Consider the following 15,473-nt stretch of genomic DNA (forward strand, 5'->3'; position numbering starts at 1 on the left):
AATGTCAGGTGTCAAGTCTCTCTTAGTGACAGATAGTGTTAATAAAACATTTTTGTAATATTATATAAGTGAGTGAAAATATTATTTTATAAATCATTTTATAATAGTTTAAAATTCAGTTTTCTCTAATTGTTTTGATTAATCTAGTTGGGTGACCTGATGATTTGTAGGTATAATATCATTTTATAAATTGATTTGTTAATTCACTCCAATCAATCTCACCTGTTCACTCCAATAATTTTTATATTTTAATTTATTTTATAAAAGATTCTCTATAATTAGATCTACAGGAATTGATTTTTCAAGTAGTTTTTTTTAAATAAATGGCATATAACTATTATTATTATTATTATTATTATTAAATATGCTTAATATATATTTTAAAGTTTCTTAAAATTTTGTTAACAGACCATTTTGTTTAAATAATTAAAAAAATTAAATAAAGGAAAATAGAATTGATTTAAGAAAATAAACACCAAAAATAATAAAATTTAAAACACACTAAAATATATTAAAAAGATAAACTGAAAAAATAGGTAAAAAATATTTTTAATTATAGAAATACGATTTTGTTTAATTTGAAATAAAATAAAATAAAATATTGTAATTTATTTGATCTTACATATATTTAAAAGTAGAAATATGTAACAAAATAATATCTGTAATTTAAAATGATTTTTTATTGATAATAAATATAGTAACCACCTCTAACTTACCACTCCACTTGTACTCACCTTTTCTTCCCAACAAAATCCACCACTATTCATAGTTTGTTTTTGGTTTTCAAAGTTGGAGCGGCAAGGGGAGGGTTTGCTAAACCTGGAGTACAAGTAATAAAGGAATAGGAATAGGAATAGGAGGGAGAGAGAAGAACTTGGAAAGAATAAAGCTGAATTAGTGTAGAAGAAGTGCTTTTGGAGGCAAAGGTAAACTACATTCTTCACCTTCATATAATATGACACTGAATTTTATGTGTTAAACCAATGTCCAAACTTTTACCAACTTCATATTAATACCAAAATAATGTTTTTAAATTTAGATACATAGTGGTGTAACCTTGCAAAAACTTAATTTAGTTACTTTTTATGAACTTATTTCATATTCATTCTTCTTAAATCATCTACTTTATTTACATATTATTTCCTTATACCTAATAATTCCTTTATAATATTCTTCAAACTTTGATTATTTTCCTTCAAAACTTTAATTTTCAACTTTTCCTTACGAAATTAATCTCTTAAGAGATGGTCTCTTTTCTGTCACACCGTCTTCTTAATATGCACATTTACATTTTTTTTCAATGAAGTTCAAACTTACTCATCCTAACTACAACCAATCAGCCCTAATTAATATATTTTTTACTTAAAAGAAGGGATTAACCCACATTTAAATTTCTTATCATAATATTAAAAAGTAATTGGTGGTTAAATGACAAAAGGTCGTATTTAAATTTATTAGGTTTACACTAAGAAGATAATTAATTGTTAAATAGATGAAGAATGCATTTACATTTTTGTTATCATTATATTAAATAAAATATAATGTCATTTTTATGGTTGATTCGTCACATTATTAGTGGTTAATTAATCTTTAACCACACAATAATTTGGGCATTTCTCCATGTACCCCCAAAAATGGCTTCCTGCACCCCATCATTTTAAAAAAAAACCATTTTACCCCTTTTAAAAATTACTTCCAAATTATTTATGAAATATACTTTCCGAAACACGAATTCCAGATTTATCATTTTGAAAATTAAAAAAAAATATGTTTCAGAATAAATATTCTGAAATGGTTTTTCGTCTTCCGGATTTCCTATTCTAGAAACACACTTTGCTTATGGAACCATTATTCTGGAAACACGTTTTGCTTACGAACCCCTATTCCATAATCACTCAAAACTATCGAGGGTAGAGGAAAAATGTAGGGGTTGAAAAAGAAAAATGTAGGGTTCATTTAGAAATACCCATTGTTATATGGGCTTCCTGGTGGGGAGAAGCTAATTGGGCTTTTGTGGTATCTTCCATACGGGCTTGTATCACATTACAGCGACCCTTAAAGAAGTTAATAATTTTAAAGTTAGTGGTTTTTGGGAAAGAGTGGCTATGCTAAGCCTATGGCGGTGGTAATGGCCGTTGTTGTTCCTCAACATCACCTCACTGGGCAATCGTGGGTTTTGTAAATCACACCAATCGCTTTTCTCAAAGGTTTTGTTTCTCTCTGTTCATCTTATCAATAAGCCAATTCTTCGTCACTCTTATCTTCACTCTTTAATCCATTAACCTTACGATTGCTGTTCTAGTTCTGCACTCGCACTCTCACCCTAGCTATGCACTCTATGCTTTAATTCTGTTCCTTCCCTTTTTCCCTGTGCTTCCATCATATTCTATTATATCACCACTACTTTTCTCCATATATATTTTTCCATCCTATTTTATCAATTTAAGTTGAAATTAGATCACACAAGCTGTAGCAAAAAAAAAATGACAAGAAGAAAAAGAAAAAAGTTGAACAATGCCATGATAGCTAATGGGTGGATTGGGGTGCTTGGATTTCCCTTTTGTAAAATTGTTTGATTGGTGGACTGGGTATCCGTGAATCCATCCATTATTAAAGGGGACAAGGGTTGATTTTTTTTTTTTCCTTTTTTTGAAATATTTTTCTGAATGGGTCAATAATGTTATTTTGGTCCATCCAATAAACATTCTGGTCATCCACTTGCTTGGTACCCTTGGTTTTGGATTTGTTGTATAGCTGTTGAGCTCTCACCCCAAGCTCCAGCTTCTTCTGGAACGAGGAGTTTACCCTTCACAAGTTACAACAGATGAGCTTCCTTGTTAGTACTCATGTCTGACAACTGTGGTGTTGCGAAGAGGGTATTAGAACATGTTAAATTACAAAATTGACTCCCAACAGGGTATTTTTTTATCGGTAAAATTGACTAAATGCAATTTGACCGCTGCCTGTGTCAACTGTAATAGTCAATTTAAAAAGTGTAGTGGTGATCTTGGTTTCCTTGAATGCCTTTGTCAAATTGATTTGCTAAATCTTGTACAGAAACTGAAATTTTTAGTTACTCGAAAAACCTCTATAATGTATAGTGGTTTTTGACCCCCTTTATGCATTTATTTTAATATTATTTGTCTTTCCTGATCATTATCCTAACTCTTTTGTACAATCTGAAATGTTCAATTTTTTGTGGCTATACTGGACATGAATAATTCACCATTTATGAGCTTTTGATTACTTCTACCACTTCCCCTGTCCATTTTTGTGTGAATAATTTGCATTAGGCATAATTTTGCAGTTATATGCATATGAATGGCGTGGCGCGAGCTTGGAAAGAAGGTGAGTTGACTTTTATATGCATATGCAAAATTTATTTTTATAAAAAATTTTCATTAAATGTGACAATTGTCCAGGTTGCTAGTGATTGAACTTTTCCTGTATAAGTTACTATGTTATAGCTCACTCAGTTTCTGATAATGTTCGTTTTTGTTACGTGAATGCAGAGAATATATATGAATTTTACTAGAGCTTTGACTGCAACGCCATTTAGGCATGTGACAGGATCAAATTTTGCATCCACCTTTGCTGCACAATCTGTTTATGCATCGGCAAAATGCTTGACAGGTAATTGACACGCTGTGTGCTTTTAATATTGTTTTTCTTGTCCTTATACTGTACACACTCTGCTAATCACTAATTCCTTTAACTACACGATGCAGATTTCATCAACCAATCATCTCAGGGCGTGGCTAGTTTGGGCACTGAGACTAAAGAATGTGGAATACGGTAAAATGACATTTCAATTTTCATGTTTCAAAACGAACCATTGATAGAGTTAACATTTAGGTGAGATAACGATGATAACAAAATGGGCCTATGCATAGTGATTGGAATAGGAGACTGAGTTCAGCTTCCAAATATGTGAATATATGAGTGTGCATAAAGCCAACTATGTGAGGGTATATTTATGAAGCCTAAATTTATCAGAACTATTCTGAGTACATAAGTAGTGCTGCATCGGTGATAATATGGGTTTATTCCAATGTGGTACCACCATTCCATACAGGTGTGTCATCAATGAGAAATCATTTCATTAATTGTGATGTTTTTGAAATTGAATATAGATGGTAAATTTACTTTACTGATTTTTGATTGTGAGATTTGACATAATTACTAGTAGAGGAAAAAATACTTCATTGATCTTTGATTAGTCAATGCTGGAGCAAAATTTTCGTAGTATTATGTTCTTAATCTCATTTTAAAAAAATGACATAACTAGCATTAATAGGTGTCAAGAGAGTTCTAGATGGGCTTTGATTGTTTTGTTAGTAATATGCTAGCAATCCTATTATAAAATAATCCTGATTTTTATTAATCATCTTCACATGTAGATGAAAATGCCTTAGGTAGAACTTATTTTATTTTACTAAAAATAAAGAAATGAACTTAGTTGAAATCCTGAACTGTATGGAGATTTAGTACTTGACTCTTATGCAAAAGTTGCTTAAATGAAATAGAAAAGGCCCAGAAGTGAGGTGTTTTGATTATATTTATAGGTGCTTCCATGCTAGTTCACAAGTCTGGGCAAGAAGTGATGGACCATTAGGTCTGAAGACCCCAAAGAGGGTGAAATATGTGAGAAGGGATGATAGGAACCAGACACCTGTTAAAGCTCCTTATGGCCATTCTAATGTCACCGCTAAAAAACCAAATCCTGATAAAACAGTAGAAATATTTGAAGGCATGACCCTTGTTGAACTGGCAAAGCGCACTGGAAAATCAGTATCTTCTTTGCAGGACATCCTCACTAATGTTGGTGAAAAGGTTGAATCAGAGTTTGAGCTTCTCAGCATGGATGTTGCTGAATTGGCCGCAATGGTATTTTCTCCTTCTTAGTGACAAATGGCTTTTAACCAGTGAATATTAGGAACTAGTACGGACTACCTTCTTTTGATCCCAATACTTGTTTGTCTATCCTTGTCATATCTCATTTAATGACAACTTGTTATGAATAAATTGAAAGTAGCTCTTGTTTGACTTAATTTATTGCTCGACATATGAGATTTGGAGTTAGCTTTTGTAGTGTTTTAGTGATTTGAATTTTGAATAAAATCTAAAATCTAATTGTGAAGTTTTGGTGGAGTTTAGGGAGCTTTATGAAGTGTTTTTCTTGAAATTAGTTGGAATTGGGCTGTTTTGTGCACCTCCCCTTCTGCTAAAGGATACAGCATGCATAGAAAAAATAAAGGGAAGTAACCGAAAAAAGACTTGGCCTAAAGTATGGGTAGATTTGGAAAAATATTTTACTTAAAACCATGATTGAGGCATTATACTAAGTTATTCATACAAGATTTTTTTTTTACATCCATTATGGGTATTGCATGTCTTCACCCTCCTTTCCCCCCCTCAAAATTTGTCACGTGATGAACGATTTTGTTTCTCTTTTTTGTTATTTATTCACTTAATTAGTTCCTTGCTGCTGCAGGAGGCTGGCATCAATGTTAAGAGACTACATTCAGCTGAAGGTTCTGAAATCTTACCTCGTTCTGCTGTTGTAACAGTGATGGGTCATGTTGATCATGGTAAAACATCTCTTCTTGACGCCTTGCGTCAAACATCAGTGGCAGCCAGGGAGGCTGGTGGCATAACACAACATCTAGGTGCTTTTGTTGTGGTCATGCCATCGGGAGCATCAATCACATTTCTTGATACTCCTGGTCATGCTGCATTTAGTGCAATGCGGGCAAGAGGTGCAGCAGTTACAGATATAGTGGTGCTGGTTGTTGCTGCAGATGATGGTGTCATGCCTCAAACACTTGAAGCTATGTCCCATGCGAAAGCAGCTAATGTTCCAATTGTAGTTGCAATTAATAAATGTGATAAACCAGGTGCAAATCCTGAAAAAGTTAAACTGCAGCTTGCTTCAGAGGGCTTGCTGCTGGAGGAGATGGGTGGGGATATTCAGGTTGTTGAAGTTTCAGCAACTAAAAAAATTGGACTGGATAACCTAGAGGAAGCCTTACTACTTCAGGCGGATATGATGGATCTTAAAGCACGAATTGATGGGCCTGCTCAAGCATATGTGGTGGAAGCAAGACTTGACAAGGGACGGGGTCCATTGGTAACTACTATAGTAAAGGCAGGGACTCTAGTTTGTGGTCAGCATGTCGTTGTAGGCTCACAATGGGGAAGAATAAGGGCTGTTAAAGATATGGCAGGGAAGTTAACTCAACGAGCAACACCTGCTATGCCTGTTGAGATCGAAGGGCTCCGAGGGTTGCCAATGGCTGGTGATGATGTTATTGTTGTTCATTCTGAGGAGCGAGCAAGAATGCTTAGTTCTGGTAGGCAAAGGAAATATGAGGAAAACAGGCTAAAGAATAAGATGATAGAGGACAAACCAACTACTTCAGATGATTCCATGGAGGTTCCACTGAGGGTTGAACTGCCAGTGATAGTAAAAGCAGATGTTCAGGGAACTGTTCAAGCTGTCACTGATGCATTGAAAACTTTAAACAGTGCTCAGGTTTGTGAATATTATAGTTTTATAGTAAACTATTTTTTGCTTGCACATGCTAGTGTTTATAGATGCAAGCGTTTCACCTTTTATACACAGGCAGAGTGGTGGCAAAGAAAACAGTTTATGTTTTTATATATGGGTGAAATGCTTGGTTACGACAAGATATGATTTATGACTTGATATATTAGTTATGCATGCCATCATTTAACCCACTTAATAACGTTTGTTTGGTGGAAATGAAAATGACATATGAAAAGGTAAGTCAGTAGAGTAATCAGTTTTAAAAATATATTTAATAACTATTAACCAGTTCCAGTTTATCATTCACAATATATTTTGGACAATTTGGAATGATTTGCTTTTAATTATTACCAGGTCTGGCATACATGTTTTTTTTCTTTCTAATTCAGATGTGGCATTCATGCTTGAATCAAGCTTTGTGACAACCAACAACATACTGCAGTTATCATGAACTTTTAAGTTGGTTGTTGAAATTCTTTAATTTAATTGCTAGGTTTTGGTGAATGTTGTCCATGTTGGCGTTGGGCCACTTTCTCAATCTGATGTGGACTTAGCACAAGCTTGCGGTGCTTGCATAGTTGGATTCAATGTCAAAAGTCCTCCTACTGCTCTAAGTCAGGCAGCAACTCGTGCCAGTATCAAGGTATTTTAACTATTAAACTTATGCTCATATTAAGTATACTGCATGCTAGAGATTCTGACAAGAACCTTTGGCTTCAAGTTGACATCTATATGGTTTTGTTGTAGATAATTCTGCACCGTGTAATTTACCACCTCTTGGAGGAAATAGGCAAATTGATAATAGAGAAGGCCCCTGGGACTTCTGAAACCCAGGTTGCTGGACAGGCAGAAGTGCTCAACATCTTTGAAATCAAAGGGAGCAAGTCCAAGGGTCCTGATGTGAAGATAGCTGGTTGTCGTGTTATTGATGGTTCTGTGACAAGATCAGCAGCCATGAGGCTTCTGAGGAGTGGGGAAGTCGTGTTTGAAGGACAATGTACGTCTCTTAAGCGGGAAAAGCAGGATGTGGATACTGTGAAAAAGGGGAGTGAGTGTGGAGTAGTAATTAACAATTGGTATGATTTCCAGATTGGAGATGTTATTCAGTGCTTGGAACAAGTTGTAAGGAAGCCAAAGTTCATTAAGTCAGAGAGTGGTGCTGTTCGAATCGAGTGCTGATCAAGTAAGTTAGTTGAGAAATCATCAAAGCGCATTTTTGTGATACATTACACTGAGCCAGCAAAATAACTCCATATGGGAAGTTAGAGTAATTATTCTTTGTTGTACCAAAAGAAAGTGTAATTAAATTTGAGGCACAATTTGAAAGGATTAATGTACTAGGTTTTTTGACGTGTTTAGCACGTATAATAATAATAATACGTGTTTTTGGACTATAAGCTGTACTCACTTACATCTCATTATTCCTTGAATTGAATGACTTCAGCTGTACCATTTAAGTTAAAGGAAATATTTTTATTTTCATCGTCTGATTTATTAGAACCAATAACTATCTTGTTATGTGCAAGTAATAATAATAATACAAATTGAATAAAGCATATTGTTATTTTAATTAAGTAATTTTTCAATTTTTTGGTTTTTATGCTTTTGGGTGTTACCTGTAAAGTGGAAGCGGACCTAAATAGTTTTTTGGGCACAAAAAGAAATGAAACAAAACAACAGCATTAAGTTCTTAGGTAATAATAATTTCAAAAGTTAATTACAAAAAAGGAAGAAAACATCTTCATATGTCTAATAAATATTCAAATAATATAAAAAAATTGTTCAACTCAATTAAATCTCTCATTTTCCCTGTGTTGAGTGGCCACAAATTTTATGTTTGATTGCATTTTGATTAGAAACATTCAATATCTTTTTGTGCTACCTGGGCTTTTATGGTAATACTAAGGTGACTGTTTCTTCCTTCAACTCCATAAATTCTTTTGCCACCCTATAGAAAATATAAAAAAAAAATTATTTTTTTTTTGTCACTTCCATAGAGTAGTTTCTAGATTATGTAATCCAGACACACGTTTGAAAAAAAACTTCTGAATTACTTAGAAATTATAAAAAACTTCCAAATTATACAATTTAAAAATTAATCATGCATTTGAAGAAAAAACTTTCACAAGTTAATTATAAATTTGAAAAATAACTTCTAAATTATATAATCTGAAATATTACAGAAGAATATTTTAAGAAATACGAAAATTTATGGGGATGAAAGAATAATATATGGAGGCACATGAAGAAACCGTCTACTAAGGCGGATTGTTGTTTTACTTGATAGGCCTATAGTATGGGCCCTTGACAAAAATGGATATTTCCGACAAGTAACTGAAAGTATGCATTTGCGAATGAATTATTTCCAAAAAAGTTATATTTGTATGTGTGTACAATTTTATGCTTTCTTTTGTTCATTAATCATAAAATTTAAAAATTTAAATTCCGATTTCAAGAAATTTAAATGGGTCCAATTTACATTAATTTACTTTTTTAATTTATTTTCGTTTCAAATGTTCTGAAATCGTAAGGTTATTTAAGATATTTTATCATTTTTAATATATAAGGTATTTTAACTTGTGAATTATAAAAGGTAAATGTTTATTCTATAAAATTAAAATTTACAATAAATAAATAAATTTAAATATATAAATTATATTATAATTAAAGTATAAGTTAAATACTTAAAGTGATCGGTTGATATTAAAAGTATAAGAACTTGTGTCATATTCTTCTTACAATTGTATATCAGTTTTAAAAATAAAATATACGTTTAAATTTGATTTATGATATTTAATTATAATTTGTTAAACTATCCAATTGACATGCAAAGTATAAAAAGTATATATCATAGGCATATTAAAATATACTTTAACTTTTAGGATAAAATATATCTTTAAAATAAACTGATAATATGTAAAATATAAGAAGATATACAATAAATGTATGTTGAGAGAGTAAAGTTTATCATTTATTAAAGATTAATATTCAAATAAAATTGACGACATTTAAAGAATACAAGCATTACAAATTATAAAGCATGCAGTTTTCCCCTTTTATAATGATTGGTACTTTGTCTTTTAAAAAAAAATAGTTTTTGCCAGAAATATTTATATTTATTGTGCAAAATGCAAACATGCATCAATAACATTAACAATTTTGTAATATAGAATTAATAACCATAGAGGAAAGTACATTCGTTAATTAAGTTAGCTACTTTATCAGTTTTTTGTTTTGTTTTTTGCTATCATTTTTTTTTTCTCTGGTTTAATGCATGTAGCAAATACTTTAGACTGTCCCTACAAAAGAAAGGAGCAAATATTTCAGAAATTTATAGTTATATATAAAATAAACTAATAAAAACAACATTATATTTAAAATAATTTAATATCGCAGTAGAAGAAATTCATTAAATAACAATTAAATCTAGAAAAAAAATAATTAATCACTATATTAACTAAATTATATATTATTTTACATATTACAAAATTATTTGTATTTAAGGTGGTTTCTATTATTAATAAAAAAATTACAAAATAATTTTTGAATTAGTATTTATCAAGATTTTAGCTACTGATATTTTAGATTCTAAATTGGTCTCAATTAGTCTTTTAAAGACTAATTTAGAATCTAGAATATTAGTAATTAAAATCTTGATAGTTAATGGTTAGATATCTATTTAAAAGTTACTTTATAATTTTTTATTAATAATATAAATAATTTTAGATACCAATAAATTTTTAGTATCTAAAATGGTATCTGATTTAGTCTAATAATAACTAATTATTTTGATATCTAAAATTAATTATAATTTAATTTCATGGTTGTCTTGTAGTGTCGTGAAATATTTTCTATATTAAAGTTTTTCTCTCATTTTAGAAAAATAGATATTTTCCTCAACCAGAATAATTTACTGAAGATAGGTAAAAAATCCAGAAATAATGTTCCTTAAAATATTATTTTAATAAATATAAAATATAAAAAAAATATTTTAAATTTTAAATTTTGAAAAATTATATTTTTATACCAAATATATTATTATTTCTAAGTTCCTGTTTGATTGAATGTAGAATTGTAGGCTAATTAATATTAATTGACATGATTGCGTGTTTAATTTGATATTGAAGAATTGATTATTGATCTATAATCAATTTTGACTTAAAGTACTTTAAAATAGGTTTTATATTACATAAAGAATTATATTATATTTTGTTATTAACTTAATTATACAATCAAATTAACCCGATTTTTAAGTTAATTTCAACAAAAAATTAGTTTTACAAAAATATTTTTTTAAATGAATATTTTCTACATTGACTCAAATCGCTTCGAATATTTAAAGTGAAAGAAAAATATTGTATTAATCACGAAACAAGTTTAATTTTCAGTGAACATTATCTTGCTCTTTTCCTCCTAAACGGAAGGTCCCAGAGAAATATTAATATTTAATATCATATTAAAAAGAAATAGATTATATTAAGAAATTAATTATTTTGCACGCATGTAATAGTGATCAAATATTATTAATAACATTTATAATTACTGTTATTAAAAGTAAATATTGTATAACTAATAAAAAATATATCTATTCACTTTTAATAAGGATTATGTTCAATTCTCCAATATAAATGGAAAACGTTCCCAATGTAAATGAAAATGGTTGTAATAAATATTTACATACAATTTTTTTAATTTAATTATAACTTACACAAATATACAAGTCTACTTTTGAGTAGAGTTGTTCCCTGATCTATGATTTGGTGAAATAGGTTGTTTCACTTAGTTTTTTAAAAAATATATTTTTTGTTTGTTTTTTTCTTCTTTTTCAATATACTATTTTCTAATATAAAAATTAGAACCAAGTTATAATTTACTAGGATAACAATAAAAAAAACATCAATTGATATGCATTTAATGATCCAGGCATTATTTAATATACATTAATAATAGTTGTAAATGATAATTCTAAATATCACATAAATAAATATAAAATGCAAACACTAAATTATAATTCTAAATATTTAAATAAAATATAAACAATGTCAAAAGTCAATAAACATATCCACCTTAAAGCTTGATCTTGAATGGAGAAATCCAAAAGATATTTCTCTACCTCATTTGTTGAGTTGTACATAATTTTTTTTAAAAGAAATTTACCATGGAATGGTGAGTAAACTTTTGTAGTCCTTGAAGGTGAACTTGATTGGCTCACTATCTTTAACAACTTTACTTACCAAAGTTATGCACTAAACTCTCCTTTGAGTAAATAACATTTTCTGAAATTAAGTATACAAAGTTCAAGATAATAATTTATCATTTATAATAAATGAGTATTTTATTATCGAATGGCCGAGAAGCCGACTAGCCGACAAAGTTAACAACCAAACACGTAATTAGACAAAAACAAACTAGGTTAAGCGCAAAACATGATTAAGGTGCAATTGGGCCTCCAACTGGACTCAAGTGCAAACCCACAATAGTCAGGGTCCATCCATAGTAGTATAAATAGAGGGAGAGACACAACACTCGAGATAACTATTCACTCCCTACTCCTCTGATACTTAACTCTCGAACTGACTTGATCGTCGGAGTGTCTTCGCAAGCACACCCTCCATCGTGTTTAGATCAGAGTCCAACCGAGAGATAGAAGACACGAGAAGACCGCAACAAAAAAAAGTATTTTGCAAGGTCCTAGCTTTATAAGAACAAGTATGAAAACTCTTTTACTTTTAGTATCTAACTTCATATAAGAAAGATATACAAATAAAATACTCTATTTCACAAGTTGTCTAGGACACAATCATTTTTCTAACACTAAGTTTTTTAAAGAGTGAAAGAATAAGAGTTTATGTATATATGTGTTTGTTGTGAATAAGTTTTCATGTGCATGATGAACTTATATTATGAGTGTCATAAAAAAAATAAAGTGAACGTTAATATATTATATTAGAATATAGTTCAAATATAAATTTTGTTCGTAATGTTTGAAAATATTTGAACACAACCCGGGGTAGGGCGATCCCTTTGCTAGGAGTGGGCACAAAAAATTGAATTTCACAACTTCATATTTATTAAAATATTGAGTATCCTTCTAAAATACACGTTTTTTCAATTTTCTTGTATTAGGACGGTGGTTGTGTTGAGTGGATCTTAAACTCTTGAGAAAAAAAAGGTTTATTTGGTCCCAAAAACCATTATGTGTGACACAGACAGCACAAACCAGAAAGAGGGTACTGTTGGATTACCTAATCCTAACATCTAACACGTGGACTCTGTTCTACATTACTAGGAGTCGTAAAAATTAAGGAAGGATTTTGCACATTCAATTCAAATCAAGTGAAATGAAATGAAATGAAGCAGTTTGTGAAACACATCACACATAGTATATATGAAGAAAAGGTTGAAATTTAAATCAAAATCAAATGAACCAGTTTATATATGTGTTTTGCCCAATTTCACACCATATTTCTCTCTCCTCTTAACTGTTCATTATTTCATATTATTATTACCCAAATTCAACTTTGATGATAGTTCAGAATCCTAATTTGCGTGACCTAATTCGCTGCTGCCACCGAGAAACAAGCGCGGTTGGAATTGATGTCTGGTTGTTCCGAGCAGGAGGGGATTTCGTTCTCGGACGCCGATCGTCACGGTTACGAAGGAGGCAGCGACGACGATTCTGAAATTGGGAAGAGTCAACTTCGCAGGAGACGAAAGGGTAGTGGTTTTGGGAAGGGGGTTGTGCATCAATTCGCGAAAGCGAAGAAGCAAATACGCAGAGGCGGCAACAGAAAGAGTCTTTCTGCGAAATCGCGTCCGGGGAGCGAAGAGGGTAAGGTGATTGTTGTTGATGGTGACGGTAGTGGAAGAAGAAGGAGAGGGAGTGGGTGCAGGTTTTGTTTTTCGCGGCCCAAAGTGTTGGAATCACCTAATGAGTCTCCCACGAGTGATCCCAATGACCCTAATTTCACTCATGCCATGTTGAGAACTGTGATGGATAAGAATGATTTCTATTCCAAAGAATGCAACACTCACTTGGATTAGTTACTGTTGCAGATTGCTTGCGTTCGATTGGGTTTTAGGATAATCTGCTCAATTTGAAACGGTGTAAGTAAAATAATGAAATTGTGACATTATGATGGCTCGTAAGGGAGGTGATTGGATGTTCAATAATAGTGGTAGAGATTTGACGTGAGAGGCTGGAGCAGTGTAATGTGAGGCCCTCATTTGCATTTTTGTTCATTTAGAGCAATGTGGTGTAAGTTATAGATAGGAAACTTGCTGCAATTCAATGATTACGGTTCAAGAGAATGGAAGGTTGCTTGATCAGGCGCTGCTGTTGGAGAGGTTGGTGAAAATTGGATTCTTTGATGTTCTGGAGTTTGTACTTGTCCCTATTTGGAGAAGTGGTGTACATATCAATACAGAAATTTTTTATTTTCATAATCTTTTTCTAGCTGTCGGCAGGCACTGTTTGATTGGTTTCCTCGTGCATACAAATTTTTTATTTGGCTTGTTTTAGAGGTCTTTTCAGTGGTTGCAATTTATGGAATTTTTTTTGCATCGCAACCTGAACATAAATTGTTGTTCTGAACATCAGTTGCTCTGATTTTTTTGGTAATTCACGTCCTCGTATGTATTCGATTATATTTGGAAATGACAAGGGTTCCCATTCTTGAGTCTGCATATAATTGGAAAATTTCGGAGAACACAATTTAGAAGTCATTTTGTATTTTAAGTCTGGAAAATTTTGTAAGATAATAATATATTGGTCTGCATATGTTTGTCGATGAAGTATTTTAATACACTTCATATGTTTGTCACTCATTTTTCCTAGGCTGCTGCCATTTCCATGATAAGCAATATGCATAATCAGTATGCATTTCAATCTTTCCTTTCTAGTTGTTGAGTTATCTTTGGTTCCCTCCAAGATCTTTTCTACATTCAACAATTTTATGCCCTCTTCTTTTTCAGTTGGATGCTTAAAATCCAATTTCAAGGGATTTCAATAGTGAACATTTCTAATTAATGGGTTCAATTAACATTTTTATTGTTGTTTCAAATTACTTCCAATGTTACGAAGGTTTTTTCAGACATTTTCTATTACGAATATATAACTTTGTTACTTCATTGCAAGAAAATTTAGTTTTTGCCAGAAAAATTCTTTGCTTCAATTTACTCCCAGCCAAAAGCAAAGTCATAGCACTTTATAGCAGTCTTTATGGGATTTTTCATCATGCAGGACGGAAACCCTTTTCTTTTGTGGTTTTGTTTGTGTAGCGCCATGCCATTTCCATGTTGACTAAAGAAATTGAAAGTGAGGTTTGGTAAGGCGTTGTGGTGGTGATCCAGTGGCTTCTGTACGAAACCTGAGTTCAAGGAACACATTTTACTATGGTCCAGCTGATGAGAGTTATTCTGTTAGACGTGTGATCTAGGTCTACTTATGGTCCCAAACTTCGTAGTGGAAACCATGGGAGGTAAACCTTCATCTTGGCCGAGACTTGTATCTTTGACTCATAGCAAGGCTGGAAATTCCTTATATAACTTATATTTTAGTTTTAAACATTCTTGATGAGATAGAAAACAAGAAAACCAAGATAAAGAAGAAGAAAGAGGTAGTTTTGTTTGTTGATTTCTTTTTCTAGTGTTTGTTGGTGGCATATATTTCATCCTGGTCACTATTTTTTCTGGCATCTATTTCATTCTCATCACTAAGTCAGAGGCTGGTGCCCTGTAATGTACTCATATTTATTTATTTGGGGGAGGAAGGATGGATGTTCGCCTCACTACTTCGCTTTAACTGAAATTTGTTTCTCTAGCTTTTATTTTATCTTTTTTTGCTTTTATTGAAAATTTAATTGTCTAGATTTTGATTTTCTTGAATTAAAGAATGAGCACTGTAATGGATGAAAGAGAAATT

The 15,473-nt window shown here is 31.5% G+C and overlaps 2 protein-coding genes across 2 annotated transcripts; both read left to right on the plus strand.

Annotated features, from left to right (window-relative positions):
* The first annotated feature begins 2,066 nt into the window (after positions 1–2,066).
* LOC137814867 (Translation initiation factor 2, small GTP-binding protein) lies at positions 2,067–8,032 on the plus strand. Its single transcript, XM_068617794.2, has 8 exons — positions 2,067–2,207; positions 3,308–3,348; positions 3,513–3,633; positions 3,729–3,795; positions 4,566–4,887; positions 5,495–6,535; positions 7,044–7,193; positions 7,298–8,032. The coding sequence occupies exons 2-8, from the start codon at positions 3,322–3,324 to the stop codon at positions 7,727–7,729; spliced, it is 2,160 nt and encodes a 719-aa protein (XP_068473895.1). The 5' UTR covers positions 2,067–2,207; positions 3,308–3,321; the 3' UTR covers positions 7,730–8,032.
* A 4,835-nt stretch (positions 8,033–12,867) lies between these two features.
* LOC150029688 (ubiquitin carboxyl-terminal hydrolase-like protein) lies at positions 12,868–13,996 on the plus strand. Its single transcript, XM_090293610.1, has one exon. The coding sequence runs from the start codon at positions 13,148–13,150 to the stop codon at positions 13,592–13,594; it is 447 nt and encodes a 148-aa protein (XP_090149736.1). The 5' UTR covers positions 12,868–13,147; the 3' UTR covers positions 13,595–13,996.
* The last annotated feature ends 1,477 nt before the right edge of the window (positions 13,997–15,473 follow it).

The sequence above is a fragment of the Phaseolus vulgaris genome, chromosome 1, assembly GCF_051622355.1.
Source record: "Phaseolus vulgaris cultivar YP4 chromosome 1, ASM5162235v1, whole genome shotgun sequence".
In the NCBI taxonomy this organism is placed as follows: domain Eukaryota; kingdom Viridiplantae; phylum Streptophyta; class Magnoliopsida; order Fabales; family Fabaceae; genus Phaseolus; species Phaseolus vulgaris.